The 24,433-nt window shown below is 50.6% G+C and overlaps 10 protein-coding genes across 10 annotated transcripts; 6 read left to right on the top strand and 4 right to left on the bottom strand.

The window, feature by feature from the left end:
• Positions 1–327: 327 nt before the first annotated feature.
• Positions 328–1,614, bottom strand: BO83DRAFT_275622 (uncharacterized protein; the record flags this gene model as incomplete). Its single annotated transcript, XM_025527073.1, has 1 exon — positions 328–1,614. A coding segment is annotated over one exon (1,287 nt), but the record flags the coding sequence as incomplete, so codon positions are not given.
• Positions 1,615–2,882: 1,268 nt separating this feature from the next.
• BO83DRAFT_429720 (uncharacterized protein) lies at positions 2,883–3,193 on the top strand (the record flags this gene model as incomplete). Its single annotated transcript, XM_025535486.1, has 2 exons — positions 2,883–3,112; positions 3,181–3,193. 2 exons carry the CDS (start codon positions 2,883–2,885, stop codon positions 3,191–3,193), a joined length of 243 nt encoding a protein of 80 aa, XP_025385207.1.
• Positions 3,194–3,709: 516 nt separating this feature from the next.
• On the bottom strand, positions 3,710–5,121 carry BO83DRAFT_380723 (zinc-binding alcohol dehydrogenase family protein). The gene has a single exon (XM_025531827.1). The coding sequence runs from the start codon at positions 4,986–4,988 to the stop codon at positions 3,954–3,956; it is 1,035 nt and encodes a 344-aa protein (XP_025385206.1). The 5' UTR covers positions 4,989–5,121; the 3' UTR covers positions 3,710–3,953.
• Positions 5,122–5,360: 239 nt separating this feature from the next.
• BO83DRAFT_366362 (Zn(II)2Cys6 transcription factor) lies at positions 5,361–7,759 on the top strand. Its single transcript, XM_025529705.1, has 4 exons — positions 5,361–5,829; positions 5,877–6,388; positions 6,435–7,432; positions 7,475–7,759. Exons 1-4 carry the CDS (start codon positions 5,391–5,393, stop codon positions 7,656–7,658), a joined length of 2,133 nt encoding a protein of 710 aa, XP_025385205.1. The 5' UTR covers positions 5,361–5,390; the 3' UTR covers positions 7,659–7,759.
• A 173-nt stretch (positions 7,760–7,932) lies between these two features.
• BO83DRAFT_451282 (uncharacterized protein) lies at positions 7,933–9,819 on the top strand (the record flags this gene model as incomplete). The annotated part of the gene is made up of 1 exon (XM_025536831.1): positions 7,933–9,819. One exon carries the CDS (start codon positions 7,933–7,935, stop codon positions 9,817–9,819), a length of 1,887 nt encoding a protein of 628 aa, XP_025385204.1.
• On the bottom strand, positions 9,685–11,022 carry BO83DRAFT_439638 (uncharacterized protein; the record flags this gene model as incomplete). The annotated part of the gene is made up of 2 exons (XM_025536192.1): positions 9,685–10,209; positions 10,263–11,022. The coding sequence occupies 2 exons, from the start codon at positions 11,020–11,022 to the stop codon at positions 9,935–9,937; spliced, it is 1,035 nt and encodes a 344-aa protein (XP_025385203.1). The 3' UTR covers positions 9,685–9,934.
• A 1,544-nt stretch (positions 11,023–12,566) lies between these two features.
• Positions 12,567–13,454, top strand: BO83DRAFT_319358 (glycoside hydrolase family 75 protein; the record flags this gene model as incomplete). Its single annotated transcript, XM_025527777.1, has 3 exons — positions 12,567–12,653; positions 12,732–13,100; positions 13,200–13,454. Coding segments are annotated over 3 exons (711 nt in total), but the record flags the coding sequence as incomplete, so codon positions are not given.
• Positions 13,455–13,853: 399 nt separating this feature from the next.
• BO83DRAFT_401213 (Leucine Rich Repeat domain protein) lies at positions 13,854–15,863 on the bottom strand (the record flags this gene model as incomplete). Its single annotated transcript, XM_025533447.1, has 2 exons — positions 13,854–15,604; positions 15,665–15,863. The coding sequence occupies 2 exons, from the start codon at positions 15,861–15,863 to the stop codon at positions 13,854–13,856; spliced, it is 1,950 nt and encodes a 649-aa protein (XP_025385201.1).
• A 499-nt stretch (positions 15,864–16,362) lies between these two features.
• Positions 16,363–18,114, top strand: BO83DRAFT_410256 (uncharacterized protein; the record flags this gene model as incomplete). Its single annotated transcript, XM_025534202.1, has 8 exons — positions 16,363–16,444; positions 16,596–16,654; positions 16,702–16,759; positions 16,831–16,924; positions 17,236–17,460; positions 17,492–17,538; positions 17,592–17,909; positions 17,986–18,114. 8 exons carry the CDS (start codon positions 16,363–16,365, stop codon positions 18,003–18,005), a joined length of 903 nt encoding a protein of 300 aa, XP_025385200.1. The 3' UTR covers positions 18,006–18,114.
• A 2,906-nt stretch (positions 18,115–21,020) lies between these two features.
• Positions 21,021–23,327, top strand: BO83DRAFT_401211 (ankyrin repeat-containing protein; the record flags this gene model as incomplete). The annotated part of the gene is made up of 12 exons (XM_025533446.1): positions 21,021–22,320; positions 22,348–22,419; positions 22,441–22,461; positions 22,489–22,617; positions 22,639–22,659; positions 22,687–22,716; positions 22,738–22,758; positions 22,786–22,815; positions 22,837–22,914; positions 22,936–22,956; positions 22,982–23,157; positions 23,214–23,327. The coding sequence occupies 12 exons, from the start codon at positions 21,021–21,023 to the stop codon at positions 23,325–23,327; spliced, it is 2,013 nt and encodes a 670-aa protein (XP_025385199.1).
• Positions 23,328–24,433: the final 1,106 nt, after the last annotated feature.

Raw genomic sequence — 24,433 nt, 5'->3', positions numbered from 1 at the left:
TAATTCTACCATTATTCACGAAATATTCGCATAGTATCCTAATTATATGTGGTTTGTGTTTTCCTTGCTCCAATACACGCAGGCCGTAAGGATTAGGCTCGGGATCGAGCTTCAAGCAGTGGAGACCCTAAGAAAGTACCTAAAGAATGTAGATATCATGCAAGGAATCTCAAGATATTAGCTATTCATATGAACCTCTCCAAATGTAGACTTCTAATTATATCACCTGCGAACAGCCCCACATGCATGTAAACGATCCTGGCGGAAATTTATTCACAGCCTGAGAGAGGAAGAGGTCTCAACAGCTCAGCCTGTTTAGTACTGCACGCGGTCCAATTTCCCTGCTAATCCGCCGTCGTCTAGAAGGCTGCCAAACATTGCTGCCTCGGTAAGACGTTCTACCTGCAACGCATGCTGGTTGGCATGACACAACAGCCAAGCCATGTCATCATTTAGACCGTAGGAGGCTGCACGTGCCATAGCAATGCGGGATCTCTCAGCGAGAGTTTCTTCATAGCTTTCGTCAATCACTCCATTTTTGACGTATTCAAGCGGTGCTTGGATAAAGCAGTACCAGATTTCCTTCAACATCGGTTCCCCATGGTTTCTATCAAACGCTTGCTGGACCTGATCGCAGACCAGATGTCCATTGCATGCGTTCTTCAGCGGCCTGCTAAACCCAGTGGTGTGTAGACGCTCATCGAATGCTCCCTCAATACATGCCTCGCGCTGGTCAACCTCCCGCTGTCGCACCTTAGGATATCCCAGGATAGCCCGGCGCAGGTAATGGTGTCTATCATTTTGGATATGCCAGGTCAGGAGGGTCGCACACATCCGAGAACCCGGGTAGTCCCATTGTTCCGTAAACATCGGAGCCATGCAATGAGCAAATGCGGTGAAGACGTTCGTAAGCGCCTCTTCCGTAGCAACCCCACTGTCGGTAATATCGGCAGCATTTAGGATACTGTTGAAAAGCTCCGAGTTCGGTATATCACTGCCCACGTCCACCATGTCTTCCCCGGGAGAAGACAGCATGAAGTGGAAAGCAACCGTGGTTGGATCGTATCCCCGGGCAATGCTCTCTGATGCCATCCCAATAATTGAGCTTTCATGGAGTATCACTGCCAGAAATTCATCTCGCGGTAATCTCGCAGTCTTGTTCATGAGGTTTTTCACATGCCTTTCCTCCAGCTCGACTTTACGCCGCGTATATACCATCCCCAGCTCAGCAACCTTTCTACGGATGTCGCCCCCAAAAGTGTTACGGGCCCTGGGGTTATCAAGTTCATCCTGTAAGCCTCTTTCAAACCCCGGGAAGACCTTAGAATACCCATGTTCAATAAAGAAGTACGTATCCGTATAGTAGTTGGAGTAGAGGGTTTCGGGATCGTATCCACCGATCAACATGTCGGCAAACCAGGACCCGTAAAACGCAGCGCAGGTGAGCAGGCTTGGTGGCCAGTCTCCAACATTCAACATGTCGCGCACGCTATCGGAGATCGGTGCTAACCCGGTCCCTTTGTTGCGCAGCTTACGGCCCGCTCGATGCTGCTCTTCGCGCCATTCCTGTAGCTCTGGAGAGAGGTGGACATCCACAACATATGTATCCTTGCCAGCAGGGACATGATTCTCAAGCTGGCCGTAGACTTTATCGAGGGCTTTGAGGGCTGTGTCCAGAGAAGCCTTCCAGGACTCCAGCGAGTTATCGGGCAGTATCTCGTGCACAGGATAATTGCCAGGGTCGGGGCTGTGAGTCTCCACGCCAGAGCTCTCCGGTAGACCCCAGAAGTATGAACCATGATGGAAACGTTCGATACCCGGGGGGTAGAAGCGAAGGGGCTTCTGGGTTGTGTGGTTCGTCTCAGCCATTGTGTTGGATCTTGTGTTCCTGAGCGAAGGTAGTGTCGGTTGGAAGGATTGGATATATAGATCTTCCGGACCCGATGTAGGTTCTGATTAGAAATTCTACTAAATGGAATGCTCAATAGAGTGAATGAATGAGATTGATCTCATTATTCTGAAATCAAAATAGAGAAGGATTGAAGTCCTATATATAGACATTACTTGAGCCATGTTTGAAGAATCAACTCATAATACACATCACATCATCCACGACGGTTGTCCGAAACAAGTAAGACGTATTTCCGAAAGAGAGAGAGATACAAACAGCAGAAGCCGTATTCCCTTGCTTCGCCTGAAGACGTATTCCCAAAAGATGAAGATACATATAGCAGAAGCCGTATTTCCTTGCTTCGCCTGAAGACGTACTCCTAAAAGACAAAGACACATACAGCAGAAGCCGTATTTCCTTGCTTTACCTGAAGATGTATTCCCAAAAGATGAAGATACATATAGCAGAAGCCGTATTCCCTTGCTTCGCCTGAAGACGTATTCCTAAAAGATGAAGATACATATAGCAGAAACTCTATTTCCTTGCTTCGCCCGGAGACGTGTATGTCCAGTTCAGAAAGCAGATGCGGTGCGTACTGCCTATTGCGGATTTACCAAGCGCATATGATCTCGTGAGAGCTACTGTGTATCTTCTATAGGCTCAAGTGTACACATTTCATCGTGATAATGACATAGTGCGCTGGAAATCAAGTTTTGTTTTCTTCATCGACGGCCTGGACGATTATGCCGAAGAGGAGAATGATATAATTAAACTTCCCGAAACTCTTTCTAACTGCGGGCATGTCAAGATATGCGTGTCAAGCAGGCCTGGTCGTCCATACGAGAACTTCCTACTAAGGCATTGCAGCCCTGCGATATCGCCCACTTCACAAAGAAAGACATGAAGAAGTATATCAACTCAGGTCTAGCCTCTAGTTCGAATTGGCAGAGGCTGGCCGCATCAAACTAGTTGCCATGAAACCATCGAGCTGATGTCCGCTCGAGCCGCTGGGGTTTGGCTCTGGGTTTACCTTGTCACCGACGACATCGTCAGGGAAGCGGAGAGGAGTGAGCAGGTGGCCACCCTCCGAAATATTGGTGAGGAGTTCCCCAATGATTTGGACAACTACTTTGAGCGCATGATTTTGCGGGTTCCAAAGCCCAATCACGAGATGGCGCAGAACTTTCTCGTTGTTGTCGAGGAACTACAAATTCTGCCGCTGTACGCCTTTTTTTCCCTTCTTGAGGAGGAGAGAAGGAGTGTGGACTATGCGATTAGGGTTGATATAGCACCCACGTCTAAGAAAGTGGTCCTGGTATTGTACCTTTCGTTGAAAGGAATAACCTCGCACTGTGGCAGTGCTGTGATGCGGCAGACGAAGCATCACACGATTCAGCCTCATAAATTACTAAAATCGCGATATCGGGTTATGTCATTCTGTTCTCCTGCACATTCAGCAGATTCACACCTAAAATTTGTGGCAGACAGCCTTGTGTTCTTGAGTCACCAAGACATGTATCCATTCACTGGCAGTCATCCAAACAGTGTATTATTGCTGGCATAAGAACTATAATTGTATCGAGATTCATCTTCAACCCAGACAACTGTCTATAAAATACTATTCTGAGTTAAGACGATCAGATCGTCCACTGAATATCCTCCCCAGGATGCCCCGATAATGTGACTCGTGCCGCACTTAGTCAGAAATAGCAATTAACATAAAATTAACCACAGCTACCTGCTCATAGATGGTAGTATCTGGCTTGCTCTACGCGAGTACTTTCTCTCAAGTAACTCATGATGGTCACAGGGGCATCACTTGACTGCCTTCTTTCTATGCCAGCCCCTCACCACCTCTTCTTTCTCTTCGTCATCTATCATGCTATTCGCATCGAACTCCGATGGTCTACAAATAATGTAAGGATCAACAATAAATGTCATTTCATGATGTTCCATCCTGTCAAAACCACCCGATGTTGTTAGATAGCTCCTTTGCGGTTCAGGTACCAGAATTCCTCCACATCTGACCACAGTCTCCCCAGTAACACCCCGACCCATTCATTCATGGTGTGTCGGCCACGTTGTACACCAGCTTCTTTCCACTGACCTTCCCCTCCTTCATATCTTGCAGACCCTCCAATACTCCCTGAAGCCCCCGTGGCCCCAGCTTGACAGGATGAGGCTTGACCTTTCCCTCCGCAAGGAAAGTGGCTGCCTTGCTCATGAATTGTCCCGCAAAATCTCGATCCTCCGGCTTGGCAGGAATGATGCCACCACCATAATCAAAATCCTCACCAAAAGCAGTGTATCCTATAGTGAAAAGACTGCGGACGTCATCACGGGGAACGTTCACCTTCAGCAAGGCAGAATAATCGCCGCCCTTGCTAGAAATTACTTCGCCACAGAACTTAGCGCTAGACTCAACAGCAACAGTGTCGAATACCAGCTTCAGATTGTCCTGTGCGTAATCCTTGATGGCCTGGACTGCATTCGCATCTTTATAGTCGAACACTGCATCTGCACCCAGACTCTTTACAAGATCAAAGTTCTGCGCGGAACATGTCGTCAACACAGTGTACCCCGACAACTTGGCATACTGAATGGCCAGGGTACCGGTGGCTGTGGAGCCACCGTAGATGAGAATCAGCTCAGGCTGTGCTAGTGGGGCGTCTGGTGGTGCGAGCTTCAGACTCTGATACAGGCCCTGGCCCACCGTGATTGTCCCCAAGCCGAGGGTTGAAGCTTCTTCAAAGCTGAGACGGTCGGGGATGGCGATCTGAAGATCGGCCTTCGGGATACAGTATTCGGCAAAGGCGCCACTCTCCGGGTTGTTGGAATTGCATCCTTGGACCCAACCGCAAACACGGTCGCCCTTGCGAAAGGCTTTCTTGACGCCCTTGCCGACCTCTTCGACGACACCGGAGTAATCATTTCCAATGACTTGTCCTGGAGGTTTCCGATCGGCGCTCTTCCAGTCGGTAGGATTCAGAGCAACACTAGCTGTTTTGACAAGAAGGCAGTCGTCGGGCACAGTAGGGATTGGACGTTCCACCACGTCGCGACTGCCGGGTGCAGTGATCACGAGGGCTTTCTGCATGATGAGATGAGATACGGAGTTATGGTGTGTTGTGAAGAAGCAGGGGAGATTTACAGACGAAGACAAGCGGGGGACAGAGAGGGGTTTAATAAATGTTACATGACTGCTGATTATAACGTCACAGCTTCTTTGCCAGACTAGTTATGTCCTTGTTATCTCCGATCTTACACTGAATGGATGACAGCTAAGCATTGTATTATTAATCGGTGCCATTAATAATCCAGGATGCTATGGTTTTCTAAGGCTGGCTTACTGCGATGTGATTCGACACCGGGACTCGCTAACCAGTGCCGGTCCCGAAATGGGTCCGTTCAGTAGTTTTAGCTTCTCTCCAACCGATCCATGTTCTCCAACATTCAACTATCTACCTCTGTTCCATTCTTCTCCAACTCACTGCTATTGATGTCGGCCCGGCCCAATGACATTCTTCGCTTGGCCGACTTCGTCTCTGCCCAACCCAGCCCGACCGACACCCCGTCCGCACCTCCGCCAGCGGGAATGACACCGCCTCCCCGAGAGCGGGTCCCACGGGCCTGTGAACACTGCCGGGCCCGCAAGATCAAGTGCAATGGCCAGCAGCCGTGCAATGCCTGCGCGCGCCATCCAGAACGGTGTCTCTACCGGACAGGAAGTATCCGCCAGAGAAAGAACCGTCGCACCAAGGAAGCCCCGCGACCACCAGCTACATTACTCCCTCTCCCAACCACCGAGTCGCCGACTACTTCAAGTGACTGGTCCCACACCAGTCTAAGCGATGGCCCGGCGCAGTATAAGCGACATCATGAGCTCCGCGCTGGCATTGGCGTACAGAACCCAGAGACAGGGGCATTCCAGTTCTATGGTAATTCTCATACCCCTATATTAGACGGACTCTGTTAACCCACGTAGGACCCTCCTCCAGCTTCTGCTTCATTCATCGGGTCTACCAACGCATTAAGCAGGGCTCATGTAGTGAGCCGCTGCTTGCTCGTCGTAGTTGCTCCATTCCAGATGCCATCCATCGATTTGGTTTGGAGCGTTTCATGTTTGCCCGGCCAGGGGACTCGGATCCGCGGCGGACTCATTTTCCGTCTCAGATGTTCCTCCCAAGGGAGTTGGGTGACCAGTTCATTGAGGCCTATTTCCGCATCATGCACCCGCAAATACCCATATTAATCATGTCTGAGATTGTCGATGCTTGGAACCAAATGTGGGAAACTCCTGTTCGAGACCACAGTGTCAAAAATCAGGATATCCTATTTATGGTGCTGGCTATTGGCGCTCGGATCGCCAATCTGAGGGGCAAGCAATCTGAAAGCAGTGTCGAGGCCTGGGCCGATTACTTCTCCAGTCGAGTATCTGAGGGGCCCATCTTTCTACAAGAACCGAGCATCCGGGGTGTACACTTGATGCTGTTGAAGGTACGTCACCAACATCTGCCAAGGAAGCTCGCTAACCCAATACAAGTCAATGTACGCTTTGCAACTGATGCGACAAAATGATGCTTATCTCTACCTGGGTCATGCCACCCGCATATGTCTCGTACTAGGTCTGCACCGGGCCCAGGTCACCGATGGTCGCGATCCCAACGTGCATCGGCTGCGTTTGACCTTCTGGACGACATTCTTCTGCGAACGCATCTCTTCGCTGTATATGGGTCGTCCGTCGAGCCTTTCTGACCGACAAATCGACACAGCATACCCCGAAGACCTGCCGCAGAATCTTTATGACGATACTTGCGCGCCTATGCAAGAATGTGCGTTCATCCGAGCCATGGGCGAGATTTCCAAGCTGGCGGATCGCATCTCTATTGAGATATATTCGCCGGCCAGCATAAAAACCCCCACAGATCTGGACAAGCTCAACCAAATCAGCATTGAATGCGACCAAGCCCTCCAAGCTGTCACACCAACACTACCCAGTTACCTGCACTTCTTCGATGACACGGTCCCAATTGGTGAGCCGTGGCAGGAGATTCAACGCGTGAGCCTTGGATTCTGCTACTACGTCGTCCGGATGCTCCTCTCCCGCCCGGCACTGGTGCTCACAACCTTCTTCACCTCAGTACAAGAAGCCCAATCTGCCACTGGCTGCACCGAGCTTCAAGCCTGTATCCATTCATCGACTTCTGCAGCCCGGAATTTGATTCACCTGGCTCATGACGTCTATTTCCGTCGCTTTCCAGAGATCCGCTATGATGGGGCTTTGGCCTCGTTTCTTGTATCTGCAACGTTGACTCTCTTGTATGATGTGCTTAACTTAGGAACAGATCCGGACCGAGCCAGGCAGACCTTCACGGTCGTTGAAAAGGCGATAAAGTGTCTAGATGAGATAGAGCATACGGGGTATACATCAGGCAAGGCGTTGAGTTTGGACCTAATGAGAGTGGCCAAGCAAGCCGTGCAAGCATCCGATCCCGTGGTGGACACAAACCAGGTCTTGATGGATGCGTTCCCGTGGTTAGAGTATGTTTTACCCTCTGTTATTGGACTGCGCTGACTGAGCAGTAACTGGGCATCTGCCCCGGTCGGGGAGAATCCTGATGTGTCAATGTATACGTTTCCCCCGGCGGACGTGGCGGTCATTGGCTCTTTGGCGGGGAATGAAGTCGGTTGGACCGAGACGGACGGCAACCATCTCTGGTTGGGCAATGGGTTCGAGCCGAATGCGATGCCGGGGTGTTTATTCTAGGCGCGAAAAGATTAGATTGGATAGACAGCACATAATAGACTAATGGATCATCTACGAGGGCCGGCGGCTAATCTGGCATTGTCTCCCGGCCACGTCTCTCCAGCTGAAACACCCCAACGCACCTCAGCCTTAGGGTATTATCGCTCCAATGCGATGCCTGCCCTAACCGCCATCCATCCTGGCCGTGATCCGAGCACTATCCGGAGAAAGAATCCAGAGATATTTATACCCTTCTTTCTATCCTACCTAGCTGCCTCCCATTGAGTGAGTTCCAATGTCCAAAGCTAACATCCGGGCGGTCCCTTGGACTTCCCACCTCATCTACCTCCTTCTTATCCTTCCCACTGGCCTCAGCATCACCCTCCTGCTCAGTGACTCCCAGCACTGGACCCTTACAGGCAACCTCTACACCTTTATCAACCACTACCGGACGACCGTGCAAACAGCACTTCAGATCATAGCTACTCTCCTCGGCGCCATCCAAATATTCAGCATCTGCCGCCTTATAAACCACGCCACTCGCATCCTCTTCAAACACTCCACCCACCACACGACCCTCAACGACCTTGCCCTCTGGTCCGCTCTCTCCACCCCAACCACCAACTTCTCCCTCCCTCTGCCCCAAATCATCCTCACCCTCCTCCTTGCCAACCTCTCCGCCGTCCTCTCCGCCCTCTGGACCGGCTCTCTCACACCGACCTCCACCACTACCACCGCCAACACGACCATCCTCATCCCCTCCTACGCCAACCGCTCCTTGATCAAAGAATACCCCTCCCAGATTGACACCACCGGTCCCTCCCTCCGCACATCCCTCGGCTACTTCACCTACTCCGTCGGCGTTGGTCTCCTCACTTCCCTCGTCTCCTCCGCTTCCACCGCCTCCCCACTCACCGGCTCCCTGAAATCCCGCTCCCACGCCAAACTCGACTCTACCGGCTACACCTACTCCGGCCGCTCCTACGGCGTCGGCAGCCCTGTCGGCCTCACCGATGGCAATGTCACTACATCCTTCCCCTACGCAGCCAACTACACGTACCACGAACGCGGCTACCTCGCCCACGTCTCCTGCATACACAACTCCTCGACCCTCTTCCTCCTAGGAGATACCTACGACACAGCTCTATACGTCGCCGAAGGCCCCCTACCTGACAGCAACGCCTCCACAGGCGAATACTCCACCTACACAGGATGGTCAACCGACACGATCGTAGCCCTCGGCGTAGCCAGCCAACCCACGGCATACACAAAGGAGAGGTACGTCGCCGCCGCAGCGGGGAGTTACTACGCGTCGTTGAACGCAAGTCAATGCCTGATCAGCTTCGTACCGAGATGGTTCCTCGTGAACGTAGCTATCCAGGAGAAAGTCGTGGACGTGGTGCCACTCAACACCACCTCCTCTACCTTATACACCTCTGAAGAAGAAACGCACATCGACATCGACCCCACCAACAAAACCATCCACGTCGCCATGCGCCAGTTAGAACTCATCTCCAACGACCTCACCTCCTTCTACCGCTCCACACTGGGCGACGCATTCAACACGTCCATTGCGGATCACGCCACGAACACCAACACCACTGCCACCATTTCCTCGAACTTCACCAGCAGCAGCAGCAGCAGCTCAAACTCCACCAATAATGTAACAACAACCCTAACCGCCATCCAAAACACCTACATCTCCCTGATTGACGATATTCTCGTTGCATATGGGTCTGCCCAGCTCATGGTGGGGAATTTCTCTCACCCCACGACCGCGACAGTTACTGTTGATGCGTTCCGGCTTGGGTCCAGGGTGTATATTGTGGCGGTGTTTGTGGTTAATGTGGTTGTGCTACTTGGGGTCGGGATCGAGATGGGTCGGACTGGTGTGTGGAGGGCATTGCCAAAGTTTGATTATTTGGATGCGAGGATGTTGGTGCTTGGGGGTGCGAATGGGGGGAGGGGCGTTGCGGAACGGGCGGCCGAGGTGGGGTGGAAGAGGGAGGAGACGGGGAGGTTTGGGGTTAGGCTTGTTAAGGTTGGTGGGGTGAGGTGGGTGGGGTGGGGGTTGGTTTATGGGGGGAGTAGGGGTGGAAGTAGCAGGAGTATAGATGGTGGTAGAGATGGTGAGAAGGGAAGGAGAGGATCACAGGAGACATTGGTGGATGAGTGGATTTGATTTCGTCATTTTGTTTGTTCGGTACATAGTAGTTTGGGGGATGGGTTACGAAATCAGACTACGATATGATTATAGAAGAGAGAAAGCAGGGATAGAAACTGGTATATGTCGTTTATTACTTCTGACTCCTCACCATACTCCGCAACGCTTCCGTCTCCCCCTCCAACTTGGAAACCCGCATCTTCAACTCGTCCCGCTCGCGCTTAATCGCCTCAAGCTCCTCCTCCAACTGGTTCATCCGATCCACGCGGCGCTGACGATACCGTCGCGCAGCAAGGGTGTTCAGCTCCCGCTTCTTGACTCGGTTCGGGGCTTCTTTGGGAGGAGCGGCTGCTCGAGAGGATGTAGTGGAGCTGACGGATGGCATGGGTGGGAAATCTATTTCAGGTTCTTCATCTTGTCAGTCAAATTCTAATTCATATGATAAGAAAAAGGCATCCTACCAGAAAGAGAATTCACACCAGGCGAAGCCAACAGGTTCAACTCCTCGCTCAGCTCCGGAGAACTAAGCAAGAAATCAATCGGGTCGAGATCGGGTTCAGCAGTGACAGGCACAAGAGAATGAGGATGGGGGTGAAGTATCGTCGCGCAAGAAGTATGTTGAGTAGTTGTCGGATCCTGATAGCCAATGATCTGATCTTGATAGCTACTATCACTCAGACTGGACAAGGCTGTGTTTATAGTTGAATTTGAATTGGACCCGGCAGTGAGGGAAGTATCCGGCGGAGAGTCGTCATAGAACAGGGAAGTAGGGTCAACGGGAGGAAAGGCCGCTGACGAGAGGTCGAAAGTAGGATTATTATAGTATTCAAGATGGAGGTAAAATGAGTCAGGGTATTGGGGGAGATCCTGGTAGAAATGGGAACTATTATACGGCGGCGGCGGAGAGGTCTGGCTTTGCGCAGATAAACGCGAAGGTCTGGCGGACGGCGTGCATGTTGGTAACTGCAGTGACAACCATTCTTCTATACTTGAGGCCGGGTCCTTGGACCCGGGAGAGCCGGTGCGAAGAGAGGGAAGAAGAAGACGCTTTCGCCGAGGCGATGGAGGATGAGAAGAGGAGGGAGAAGATGAAGTTGGTCGGGGTGAGGCCCGGTTTATAAGGCCGCTGCGGATTGAGGAGGCGGGTTGCGCTTTGGGCTTAGTGCGGCGGGTGGGGCGGGTACGTTTGGGGCGTGTCTTAGCTGGGTGGGTTTTATTCATCTTTCGAAGAATCAATTGTAGTATACTCTGAAATGATGATAGAATGAAGTGTTCTGTAGTATGTACATCTTGACAAAACAACCAGCGCAGTAATCCATCTATGTACCCTCGTCATTCTGAGCCTTCTTCTTCATTCCAACACCGTTGAAGGAGGAGATCATTGTCTAGGAAACATCTGGGTTAGCTGTATCCAAGTGGGGATGAAAAGACACTATGAACACGAGCGAGCGACTCAGATGATGTCGGCCCGCAAGCCTGGAAAGATTCTTCCATTTTCATCTTTCCAGGCGCCTCAGAATGCGGACCATGTCGGCGATGGGGAGTGTCTTCCTCGTGCTCTGGCGCTAAGCTAGTCGGAATGGGGCTGGTGCTTACGGACCGGAGGAAAGTGGCATGTAGTGCAGTGGTATCGTGTTGATGGCAGATTAAACGTTGCAGAAGTACAACTGAATCCATTCAATTGGTATTATAAACGCTTTACTTTACTACGTAGAACTGTCTCTTTTATGTCTATATGCTGCTGTAATAGACTCAGATCATCGTCAGAACTCACCACGATGAGTGCAGCATGGTCTATCATGAGTCTCTGTGAGTCGAGATGATACAGAATGATCACAGCAGGAAGACAGCTAAACTGCACCCGCCAAGTAATCACTCGTGGGGCCATGGAGCATGAGTCATTCTCACTCATGGCCAGACTGCCCCACTGCTATCTGCCCCACCCTCCACCTCAACACGAGCCATCCAATCATAGGGTGATGCCCCAGACATGCAGGTGCCTGGATTGGTATCACGATTATGCTGATAACGCGGGTCTTCTCTCCGCCTACAGGAGATGAGTTGTTGCCACTGTGACTGTTGTAGAGGTCTCCTCATTAATGGGAAGACATTTAAATGCATGCTCGTCTCTGCTGCAAATATCTGTACCTAATTCTCCTAGTACGTATCATGCTGAATCCATTGCTTTTGGCTGGATTTCAATATAAACATACTATGTTCTTTAACAGTCAATACTATATATAGTGGTTAGAGTTACACCATTCGCTTCTCCTCATCGGATGTCAACTCCGCAATCCCACCAATTGAACCACTTGAGCCAATTCTCGGGGTTACTCTGTGAGACCCTGCGTTCTATGACCGGAGATACTTTTCCTGCCATAGATATAGCAGCGATCTTGGATATCATAGTACCTTTCTCCTATAAGCACCTAGATAGAATAGCTATAGTCGTCGCTGCCGAATATAGAAACTCATAACACAGTAGCTGATCTCAACCCATTTGCATTGTAACCACCGTATCCCCATATCAAACACCCAATTAGTAAATTGTAATATTCACAAAGATTGACTTTCGCTTCGAGTCATATACACCTAATGATGGCATCAATTAGGGCTCTAAACAACAACACCAACCCCACATAACAAGATACCGCACCTAGCTACCCACCTATCTAATTATTATCTTCACCTCCACGACCAGAACCAACACCACCAAACCCAATAACCACCATCACCACCACAATGCACCTCCTCACCACCCCCTCCTCCTCCTCCTATCCACCACCGCCCCCCTCCTAACAACCGCCTACTCCATCCCTCCCAACCTCTCCGCCCTCTACAACAAGCACAAGGTCTGCCCCAATCAAATCCCCTCTCCCCTCCTATACCCCCCTACACCACCCCCTCCGCTAAAGAGAGATACCAAATAGTCCAAACCTTGCACCCACCCCCTCGCAACAGGCTTCCACGACGGCCAAAACCCCACGGACAGCACATTCACCTACTGCAGCGACCTCTCCAACCGATCGATATTCCTCCACAGCCCCACGCTAGGCGGTCGATACGACAACATGGACATAGACTGCGACGGGGCGAATTCGCACGGGGGTAACTGTGGCTACGACGAATCCATCCAAGACCAAACGAGCTTCAAAGACATTGTTTCCTCCCAATACGGCATTCCTGATATAGACGCTAATATCCACCCGTATGTTGTCTTCGGGAATACAGATTACGATCCCCAGCGCGATGGGATGTGGCCGCTGAGTGTTATGGTTGTTGTTTGTGGGGATCAACTTGTAAGTATATACCCCCCCCCCCGCCCGCCGGGAAGAGGGGGTTGTTTTTTCTCCTTTGGAGAAGGGGGGAAAGGAAATAAGTTGCTGACGAGGGTTTAGTTCTATGGCATCTGGGGAGATACGGCTGGCGGGAGCTGGACTGGGGAGGCGTCGATTGCGTTGGCGAAGTTGTGTTTCCCCGGTGATGGAATTAGTGGGAATAATGGGCATGTGAGTGATGATGTCCTGTATATTGGGTTTGTTGGGGGAGAGGCGGTTCCTGGGAATAGGGCGGATTGGAAGGCGGGGAGTACGTGGGAGTTTGAGGAGAGTATTCGGGGGCTTGGGGAGAGGTTGGTTGCGACGCTTACTTAGTGTAGGCATATAAATCGGTCGAGAATTCGTGCTTTAAATCAAAATTACTGGTCCTTTTTTTGCTGTTGACTACTTTGCTGGGTTATTCCCTACGCCCAACTTTAACATCTACAGGAAGCTGCATACTAAGATGAGATTCTATAACATAACTATCAATTTCCTAAGTAACAAACCGTAACCCGACCAACAGCAAGGTATCATAAGCGCAGCAGCAAGCCAAGCCAACCGTCAAGCTCTCCCAACGCTGAAACTCGCTCCCGCTATGCAGAACAAAACAATGTCGTCAGAACCACACTTTTGGCGCGTTCCGTTGCAGTGGCCCAAATCAAAACGCCGGCCAATGATGCGCCATACATAATGATGATAAAAAGATAGCAAGGGTATAAATCAAAGACTTGCTCATTTCTTGAACATGTAGTGCCCGTAGAGCCCGCCTACGTCGCCCACGGCCACCGGAATCTTCCGCATGCCCCACCAACGGGCGCCCATTTTCCAGGAGCGCGCTCCGTCGTCGAGCATAATCTCCGGCATAGAGGCCGGGTCCCGCACATACCATCCCCGACGGCCCAGCTCGCGTACCGTCCAGTCCGGCGAGGTGCGGGTGTTGCGCGCCCGCTCGCGCAGAGGTGCGATGAGCTTGTCGCTGAACTCGATGACCTGCAGCGGGTAGCTCTGCGGCGAGAGAATAACGCACGCGTTGGGGTTGAAAATGGTGCCGATCGTCAGCTGATTGGCCTTGTTCAGATCCAGGTAGCACAGCGTGGATGGAACCCAGGGAGTGGTCGGCTCTCCATCAACCGGCTTGGGTGGCACAAAGAATGTGTTGAGATCCTGGCCGTTGAGCTCGCACGAGCTCAGACCCAGCTCCTCCAAATGCTTCGTCAAGGGCAACAAGGCCTGAGTATGGGCGGAGGTCACCTTGGCCCCTCCGAGGTTGAGCGAACGAAGGGTAGAAGGCAACCGAGGGAGAAGTGCCTGCACATCCTCCTCCTCCAGGAGCCGGGATCGGGTGGGGTCCGTCAGCAGATTCAAAAACACCAGCGAGTCGCAGACGGCTGGGTGGGTCGACAGAAACTCGACAACTCGAGAGCCCCGCAGGCGAGAGCATCGGGAGATGCTGAGATGAGTGATCTTCGCGGTCTCGGGGATAGAGAACAATGCGTCCTCGGTGATCTGCGTGTGGGTGACATCGAGGTGAGTGAGGTTGACCAGGCGCGGCAGAAGGATCTCGAAAGCAGCCGCGGGGAGACTGCTACATTCATGCAGAGAAATCCGTCGCAAGTTCGGCAGGGTCAAGGGGACACCAGGACCGGAAATCAAGGCCTCTAAGAAGAGAGTGGAGAAGGATTGGGAAGAGCAGCCGCAGAAATCCACGGCGGACAGGTTCGGAAGACCGGTGAACAGCTTCCGAAGCACATCCAAGCTAATATCGCCCTCGACATGTTCCTGCAACAAGCATTCCTTGAGGTTGGGCAGCAGTTCCAGGCACTGCAGAAGCGTCTTGGCGGTAAGATTCTGAATTTCAGCGTTCATCTGCTTGGTGCGACCCAATCCAACCGACGTGAAATGCGAAAAGTCAAGGCGGCGAACCAGCGTGCCCAGTGCAGGATAGCGAGAGATATGATTGAGAGCCTTGGAGAAGATAATAGAGTGGGGGAATGTCATGTTCCTGTACAACACACTGAGGGTGGCGGCGTGCAATGTCTTTGAGGTAAGCAAACACGAGATCAAATCCACATTACGGGGAGTATATCCATTAGGGGGCACGTCCAATGCCAGCATGGAGATAAGATGGTCAAGAACCTCCGGGGGTAGCCGTTCCAAAGCGGAGGTGCCTGCAGGCGGCTTCTGCTCCACTTCCACTTCTTTCACTTCCGGCACCTGCAGGTTCTGCTCCTCCACTGGCGCCGGCTTGCTAGGCGGAGCGACATCGGGCGTATCCCAGGCCCAGCCGCGAGCATGCAAGTTTCCCAGGCTGCGGAGATCGCTGTAGCTCCGACTCAGACTCTTGCCACCCAGCCGGATCTGCTTCCAGCCTAGAAAACCACCGCATGGGCAGCAAAAGTCGGGCTGCATCTCAATAGGGCTGCGCTTGGTGGACTCTTGAGGGGACTGTTCGATGTGGGTATCGACGAAGGACTGGGCAATGCCTATGACGTGTTAGTGATCTGCCATGACACCATCCTTGCGCATTCGATTGATATACATACCATCCACGTCTTCCTTGATGGAACCGAACGACTCCCGACGGCGACTGCTGGACCGGGAGTTCTGGGAGGAGCAAGTAGAGGGTTGAGGGGAGGCGTTGCGAGAGCCTTCAGTAGGCGAGGTGTTTCCCGAGACAGCGGGAGAGTACCTAGGCTGTGGTGTCTTGTGCAGAGACAGCGGGACGGTGGTGGCGGCCGACATGATGAAGAGGGGGGGAGGGCGTATGGTTTGGGGGAGGCTCTATATAGGAAAGTAGGGCCGGTCCCAGTGAAAAGGGTGGTGAGGTGACGAGAATATCAGGAGAGGCACACACACGCACACACAGGCAAAAGGACGGTGGGAGAAAAGAGGAAAAGAAGGGAAAAAACGGAAAAGCTTTTTTTTTTCTTCTTTCCCCAGATTCCACCCAAGACACCCCTGGCTGCAAAGGACGCTAGAAGATGCCAAAGAGGGGCGCTGGAGACGTAATTAAGCGTATATTCGGAGCCAAAGTGTGAAGGTTGTTGCTGTTAGTCACAGAATCCGCGGCGGATGGAACGAGGCCGCGCCGCGAGGCGGGCACACGCTATTTGACTCCAAGAGATCCAAGCCAGCGGACAGGGTAATGATTCGCTTAGGCAGAGGGGCAGCCAGTGGACCGTGCAGTGAGCTATGCAATGTTGGTTCAACAGGGCTGCTTCTTTTTTGTGCAGATCAATTAATGGAGGGGGAGGGGGGAGGGGAAGGTAAAGGAATCAAGGAAGTTGATGTCGGTGATAAAAATACCAAGCACGGGGAGAAAGGTAAAAAATAAGGTGAGTAATCAAACAGTACAAAGTAGTTTTAGAAGGGGAATGCAAAATGAGAGAATAGGAAGAAAATAAAGAAAAAGAGAGAAGAAAGCGGCAAGAGACTGCAAGTCGACGTCAAATTTCCATTAAGTAAGGCGAACAGACACGGGTTTGCCAACCAGCCAGCAGCCAACAAACAACGGTGACACTGGCCCTCTCTGTGTCTGTCTCTTGGTAATTTTTTTTACACGGTTATTTTGCCCGCGGAGTGGAGGCGGAAAGGGAAGCTCAGCGCAGAGAAGACAGAGAAGCCCATGGATCCCGCCGGTGACTCGGACTAACTACTTTTTTTTACTCTGTAACCAACTGACCACATGGGGCCCTTCAATCCCTCCCAGCGGCGAATCCGGTTGTTCGGAAGCCGCGAAGACAAAAAGAGGTACCATTCGGCTGCTCCATTCTTACTTGGTACTACTTCCACTTTGCTGCATTGTGAGTGGTCCTCCCCATCCATCCTTGAATCCTTTGACCGTTGATCGATCGCCTTCCGCTGCGGATTGGTTGCTTTTTCTCACACGGCCGAACTACGTACTATTTTAATCCACGTTCGGGGGCGATACCCGGGATACCACGGTAAGGTTATCAATCAATCGGTCGGAAGTTGGCAGAATGCAGAGGTTGTGGTGAGAAGATGCATTCTGAGAGATGGTGTCTTACATACTACGAAGTCAATACACCCTCTCTCTATTTGTCATCTTACCGGTGAGAGATGGTATTTGCAATATCTCGAAGAGAAGAATTAGATTACCAGACAGATTTCCATTAGTCGACAAAAGTGATGATTCGATGGCGGATTTGCTGGCGCCATGGCCGAGTCTTGCTGGATCGGGATCACCGCCTGCATTCTATGACATAATGGAAAACCGCCGCTGGTGGCCCCGTGACCTGCCCGACGGGGCGGGATCTTCTCGAGGCCGAGTCCGCACTCCTCCGACCATCGGGACTTTCCTCCCTACTGGCACTAGTGAGTTATCCATAATTCAGTATAGTACTCCATAGACTAGTAGGTGGGATGAGAGACACAGCCATTCTCGTAAGAGTAATTCGTTGCGTGTCATCTTCATTTCCCATGAACCCCCAAGACAATCATCCCCTATAGTAATGAACAGATATAGTTTCGTTCTCAAAAGTATGTCGCCATCTACCCCAGACCTGCACGCACCCCTGATGCAATATTCCTTACCTAACAATTACTACACGCCCGCCCTTCATTTGCTCCGGGCGGGATCCCGTGATCCTGCGGAGAGCGCTAGTCCTGTCACTCCTGCTTCCTCCCCCCTTCTCCTCTTTCCATCATTCGTCATCCACGACCTTCCTCTCCTTGACCCAGAGATCAGGAGAACTCAATCCCTGACAGTTTTCTCCTCTTCCACGGAGAAATTGATGAAAGCAGGCCACATGTCCAAGTTCCGGCCGAGTGATCGACTCTCTTTCCCAATCAGACTGACTCAGCTCATCGAAGCATGGTCAATACATTGCTTGTTCTCGTATAGGGGTCATGACTCCTGGTTGACTGACAACATCACCCCATCCTAGTCCGAACTTTTGATGATTGTGGGGTAGCTGCACAAAGAGAAACTAGCGGTAGGGAGCTACTAGCTAGGTTACCGGGCCCCAGGGGGAATGAACTATGTAGCACTTCCTGATTGGTAGGCTGATCTTAGTACTTCTTAGATCGCATGGATGATCTGACACGATACCGAAATCTACGAACGAGCATTGGTTTGTGAGAAGTACATTTCATCTCCCGAAACAGCCAAGTCTTTTACTTGACGATCACCTCACTCATCATGCAGCAACCCATTGCTTGAAGTTGCTGACCGGGTTGATCAATCCAAGATACAGAAGGCAGATAGCAATTCAAACGAAGTGTCTTCTCTCACTGTCGTCTTATGAGGTCCTTCGTGCAACAAGGCTTACACCCTGCATCCTTACGCAGGCAGTACAGCATGTTCTACCACACCGGAAAATACCCCGCATATCTCCAGACAGGGATCGTCCGGGTGGGTGTGCTGACTCCTCAGGCCATCATTGGTAGTTAGCTGTATAGTGATTGAAAGTCATGGAACACCAGTGTGACCAGACCACGCCTATACTTCCTGTCTACTTGAAACGGTTGCACATATGATGTCGTTAGAATGTGGTGTCCCCAAATAATCACCTCAGTCAGCGGAATGGTTGGCGTCGGAGGTCAAGAATGTAAGCGATGAATCACCTGGACCTGACCTGCCCACCAAGACCAGACAATGGAAGAAGAACTTGGCCAGCATAATACAGCTTGAGTCCGAATCTCCGGTCCATCCCACTCCCTAAACATGCTGAGCGGCAACCCAGGTAGCAACTATTACCAAACACTACTAATAGTCCCCCATAGTAGGCTATCCCCGTCTTGGCTTCCCCTTGCAGTCCGTCGGAAGTTGACACCGACATCTTGCCCATGCCTTGGTCGTCATCACAACCACCCTTACCCCATGTCGTGCTGGGTTGGTCAAATTCGTAATCCATCACGTAAAATATTCGGCCTTCTGCAGTGAAACATGCATCAACCGGTTATTCTTAACCGGCATTTACATTCGTGACATAGATAGATCGAAAGATGCTGGCTATACTAATTACCGACGACCCAACCCGCCAAGCCAGGGATCCCCAGCTAAAGCCATCTATCCAACCGGCGGCGTGGCTAGCCGAACTCCCCCAAGCGAGCTCACATTCCCCACCCTCTATTGGTCTGGGCCTCTCATAGTCGGGCTTCTGTGCTCCAGTCTCAAGCTCAGTACAATAAACTGACAGAACCAACTGACTCGCTTCTATCGGTCGGTTCCTGGTTATAACCAAGAATCTAATCACTGATTAATTAAGTTAACAACTAGGTGACAGGTTAGCTTGTTAGTAATCAACACAGATGCCGGAAACATCAATGTCGAAGGTCACTGCAACCCAAGGTACCTACAAGATGGCAAGTCGGAAAAGTACTATGGTTACAATCATGTACAGCATCATTACCGGGTAAATACCCGCGGATACCTGGATCACGAGACACGTTAGGGACCCGGGTCGCTCACGCCAGCATGACACTATTTGACACCTGCACACGCAAGTAGCAGCACATAGTTCGGTCGGACGATGTGATCCGTGGGTTAGTGCGTTGGACAATACGATGGCAGCTGGGTGGGGACTGGAACTACTACAATGACTGATGTGGCGGGATTCCGAACGTATTATTGTAAGGCTGAGTGAGGGTGGGGAGGGGAGATGGCATCCACTGGACTGAGGGTAGGACTACTTTTAGATTTATAAAGTCAAGTTATGTATGGAAGAGGTACGAGTACGAGGCACTATTGCAAATTGGGTCTGGTGAGTATATTCATTTATATGTCAAGACCATGGGGATATACTCAAATATGAACAATAATTTGGAATGTACGTAGTAAGTATTAGAACCGACCGCTTCAAAACTGACTGAACGCTACTGGATGGTTCTATGCGTGCTGAATATTCTTCCCTTATTGGCCAATTCATAGATAACGTTGTTATTTTCTCTGTCGCTCTTGCTATTCATGCAGAATCAAGGTCACGGGTTGCTTTCTTCATGATGCTTAGCATCGCTCTTAACATCTCCTCTAACATTGTCTGTTCTGAAGTGTCAATGCAGCAGACACGATCTTGGCAAGAGCATTTATTGTTCTCCAAGTAACACCATTATCATCAAAATACTCTGCCAAGTTGACAATAAACAAGGTGACTGTTCCATGCCTACAAGTGCTCTTCTACTCTCTTTTCATATAGAGAGCGGTGGTCGCTAGAGCTCTTGATACAATGGCTCCTTGCAAAGTGTTACCATCTTCACTCTTTCATTGTTCCAGCAATTTTGTCATGAGACTCCATCAAACTACTTGGGCTGTCTGACAGGAATGATTTTACCCTGCAGAGGTTGGCAAGATGCTCTTCTATACTGAATTTCCGATTGTGTTCGTGTCTCGAAGACCCTGGCCTTGCAGATGGGTCCCTGTATTGTTGAAGAGCTTTTCCTTCTGGACGAATTCGATGAGTGTACGCTGGGACGTTGTCTGTCCGGGATCAATGCCTTCCCAGAGCACGTGATGCTACAACAAGGACCATTAGGACTCACGTCTGAACGATCTTGGCTTCGCACAACCGACTTTCTCTCTGGTTTTATTGTGATAGCGCATACTTTGATAGACAGACTTCCAAAGCTTTGCCTTGGCACTGTGATCCACAAGTCTAGCTCCTTAGAAAGTACTGCTTTACTGTTGTCATGGTGGAGGGTACAAGGTTGATGCGGACCGCCACAAAATGAGGCTGTGCTAGCTAAAGGCAAACGGGCACATCCTTGTCCTTCAGCCTCGCCAACTCATCAAGCGACCGCCAGAACGATTGTTGGCTGACTTGGCCGATGAGGCTGGCTGCCCTTGAAGTCTTCACGCATTGCTTCCGACTCCATCATTCCACTGGACGGATAAAGAGCACTATTCACGTTCAAGACGAAACATCTGGGCCAACTTGCACTATGCGTCTGCTAAACACGTGCTTGTCTGACGCCGGGGACTTCGTAATCCAGGAATTCTTCGATTATGAATTACCGCCCTACGCGATTTTGTCACATACCTGGGGCGAAGAGGAAGTCACTTATCAGGAGATCAACGCGGTCAGCGCGAAGGAAAAGAGCGGATACAAGAAAATCATACAGTGCTGCTCGGTAGCAAGGGCAGACGGGTACAAGTATGTCTGGATCGATACATGTTGCATTGACAAAACCAGCAGCGCGGAGTTGTCTGAGGCAATCAACTCCATGTATCGCTGGTACCAGAAGTCTGAGTTATGCTACGCCATTCTTGCGGACGTACAATCTGATGATGAAATTGACAAGAGTAGATGGCTTACCAGAGGCTGGACCCTTCAGGAGCTGATTGCTCCATCAAAGGTGGTATTCCTGAATAAGAGATGGGAATCTCTGGGAGATAAAGCAACTCTCCAGGACAGATTATCTGAGTACACCGGGATTCCCGCCGGCATTCTTTCCGGAGATGAGGATATCGAAACATCTAGCATAGCACAGAGGATGTCGTGGGCTGCGGAACGACAGACGCGGAGAGTGGAAGACCGTGCTTATTCCCTCATGGGCATATTCAACGTCAACATGCCACTAATCTACGGGGAGGGCGAGAATGCGTTTATCAGACTTCAGGAGGAAATTATGCGCATTTCAGATGATCAGAGTCTTTTCGCATGGGTGTCTTCTGATGATTGCAGCGGGCTTCTCGCCATCTCTCCTGCCGCATTCGCCCATTCGCACAACATTGTGCGATCCAATCTGTTCGGCAGACTTGACAGCCCTTTCACTGTCGATAGTAGAGGGGTGCACTTAGACATTGGCTTCGCAGGAATATCAGGCGACGGTCTAGGTCTCGCAATCCTCAACTGTACGGAAAGAACCCGCACAGAAGAGACCCAGCAAGATAAGGTGATAGCCATCTATTTGAAGGACTTGACTCTCACTATGAGTCAGTTTAAGAGGGTTCATAGCGGTTCTTTCCGACATATCGATCTTGAAGCCTTTCGACCGATCCAATATCCTGTGAGAAGGATTTGTGTCCGAGGTGGTCGCACGATGCTCATACGCCAACGAATCGCTGCCAAACAAGACGACATTTCCCCACAGAGTATCCATCTTTATGACGAGGTCAAACTGCCAACCCAATACATCGACCCAGCAGCATTATTGGTGGCCACGGAAGCAGGAAATCTAGGTGGTGTATGGTTGCTGTTGACGCGAAGTAATATCGGGATACACGAAACAAATCTGAATGGTCAGACACCTCTATCACTGGCCGCAGAGAATGGACAGGAAGGCATTGTTCATATACTTCTCGAGAAAGGCGCCTATATTGAGACCAGAAATTCAGACGGTCAGACACCGCTATCATTAGCTGCAGCAAACGGACATGAACGTATTGTCCAGATGCTTCTTGAAAGAGGTGCCGCAATTGAGATTACACGTTCAGATAGGCATACACCTCTATCATTAGCCGCAGAGAATGGACAGGAAGGCATTGTTCATATGCTTTTCGAGAGAAGCGCCTTTATTGAGACCAGAAATTCAGACGGTCAGACACCGCTATCATTAGCTACAGCAAACGGACATGAACGTATTGTCCAGATGCTTCTTGAGAGAGGTGCCGCAATTGAGACCAAAAATTCAGACAGTCAGACACCGCTATCATTAGCTGCAGCGAACGGGCACGGACGTATTATTCAGATGCTTCTTGAGAGAGGTGCCGCAATTGAGCCCGATAATCCGAATGGTCAGACACCACTATCCTTAGCTGCAGAGAATGGACATGAAGACATTGTTCAGATACTTCTTGAGAGAGGTGCCGCAATTGAGACCAAAAATTCAGACGGTCAGACACCGCTATCATTAGCTGCAGCGAACGGGCACGGACGTATCATTCAGATGCTTCTTGAGAGCCGCAATTGAGCCCGATAATCAGAATAGTCAGACACCACTATCCTTAGCTGCAGAGAATGGACATGAAGACGTTGTTCAGATGCTTCTAGAGAGAGGCGCTGCAGTTGAAACCAAGGGTCAGTGGGGCGGGAAAACACCGCTGGCACTGGCTGCAGCAAAGGGATATGGAGGCATTGTCCAGAAACTCCTTGAGAGAGGAGCTGCAAATAAAGCTAATAACGGTGGCTTCAGATACCACTCTTCAAGGCTATACAGAATGGGCATGAAGATATTGCCAATCTGCTTTCTGAGACAGGCGCCAAATCTAGGACTAGATTGTTTATGCTTCGGAGAACACCGCTATAAGGCTTCAGCGAATGGACTTGAGGTATGGTTAGAATGCTGCTGGAGTAGAAGCATGACAACTGAGAGCGGAATTCAATTGACCGGATGGGCATAAAACTGTTAACCTGCTTTTTTCCCACGAGGCAACAGGCTTACCATTGATTATGGTTCATTCAGTCATACTGTAGAAGGTTTCATAATATGTTGTGTTCTTGGAGACTGTTCGATTTGCTACCAACATGTGATGCTTAAAGGACGACGCTATAACTGCCACATTCTGGGAACTAGTATGCTGTTCCTAATGTTTCCGTGTCAGGTTAGCTTGATTTCACCAATTGCAGCCAGCTCCCGTGTCAATCCTAAACACTGATAAAGCGCAGTAGCTGCAGACTGCGCTCTCCTCTTTTCAAAAAATCATTATCCCCCAGAATGCCATCCACCTCTTCAAAAGCCGATAAATCAAGAGAAGTACATTAGTTAACCACTCAGTCGGAGATAAATGGCCACAGTCCGGAAAATAGCAGCCGGGAGGACCAAATATGCAATTGTCGACAGCTTGGAATGAATTTCCAATCCATCTGGCACGATTTATTATCGGCAAGATGTCGGAGATACGACCATGCAGTGACATCTCCGGAGACGTTGCATTGAACAGCTCCGGATCCGGACTACACGGTACTTATGTCCGGAGATACGGGGTGGCATCGCCGAGCCCGATCGTCGGCGGAACAAGACCAGCTAGCTGTATACGTCCGAGACCGCTTTGAACAACAAAGCAGGCTGACATGGGTGGAAACAATTGCCTCATCCTTTTTGATAGATCCGACTTATCCGAGAATACCCGTGCGGATACAACGGAATATGCATTTGTACAGGTCGATCCGGCGTACTTGTCAAGCAATCCAGTCTTTATGTAGCTTCCAGTTCTGACTAAATCCCGACAATCCATTGCTAGCGGGCTCTAGTGGTTAGGTACGCTAATCGATCGACTGTTTTTGTCTTCAGTAGTAAAATGATTGATCATTCACTGAAGGATACCTTTATCCAATATATATCCGAAATACTTGATCCATACTACATACATAAGAATAGAAGAAAAACACACTACCGGAGATAATTATCCGACG

The sequence above is a fragment of the Aspergillus eucalypticola genome (assembly GCF_003184535.1).
Source record: "Aspergillus eucalypticola CBS 122712 chromosome Unknown BO83scaffold_23, whole genome shotgun sequence".
NCBI lineage: Eukaryota > Fungi > Ascomycota > Eurotiomycetes > Eurotiales > Aspergillaceae > Aspergillus > Aspergillus eucalypticola.
The sequence above is the reverse complement of the archived record's forward strand: the minus strand, read 5'-3'. Positions and strand labels throughout refer to the sequence as shown.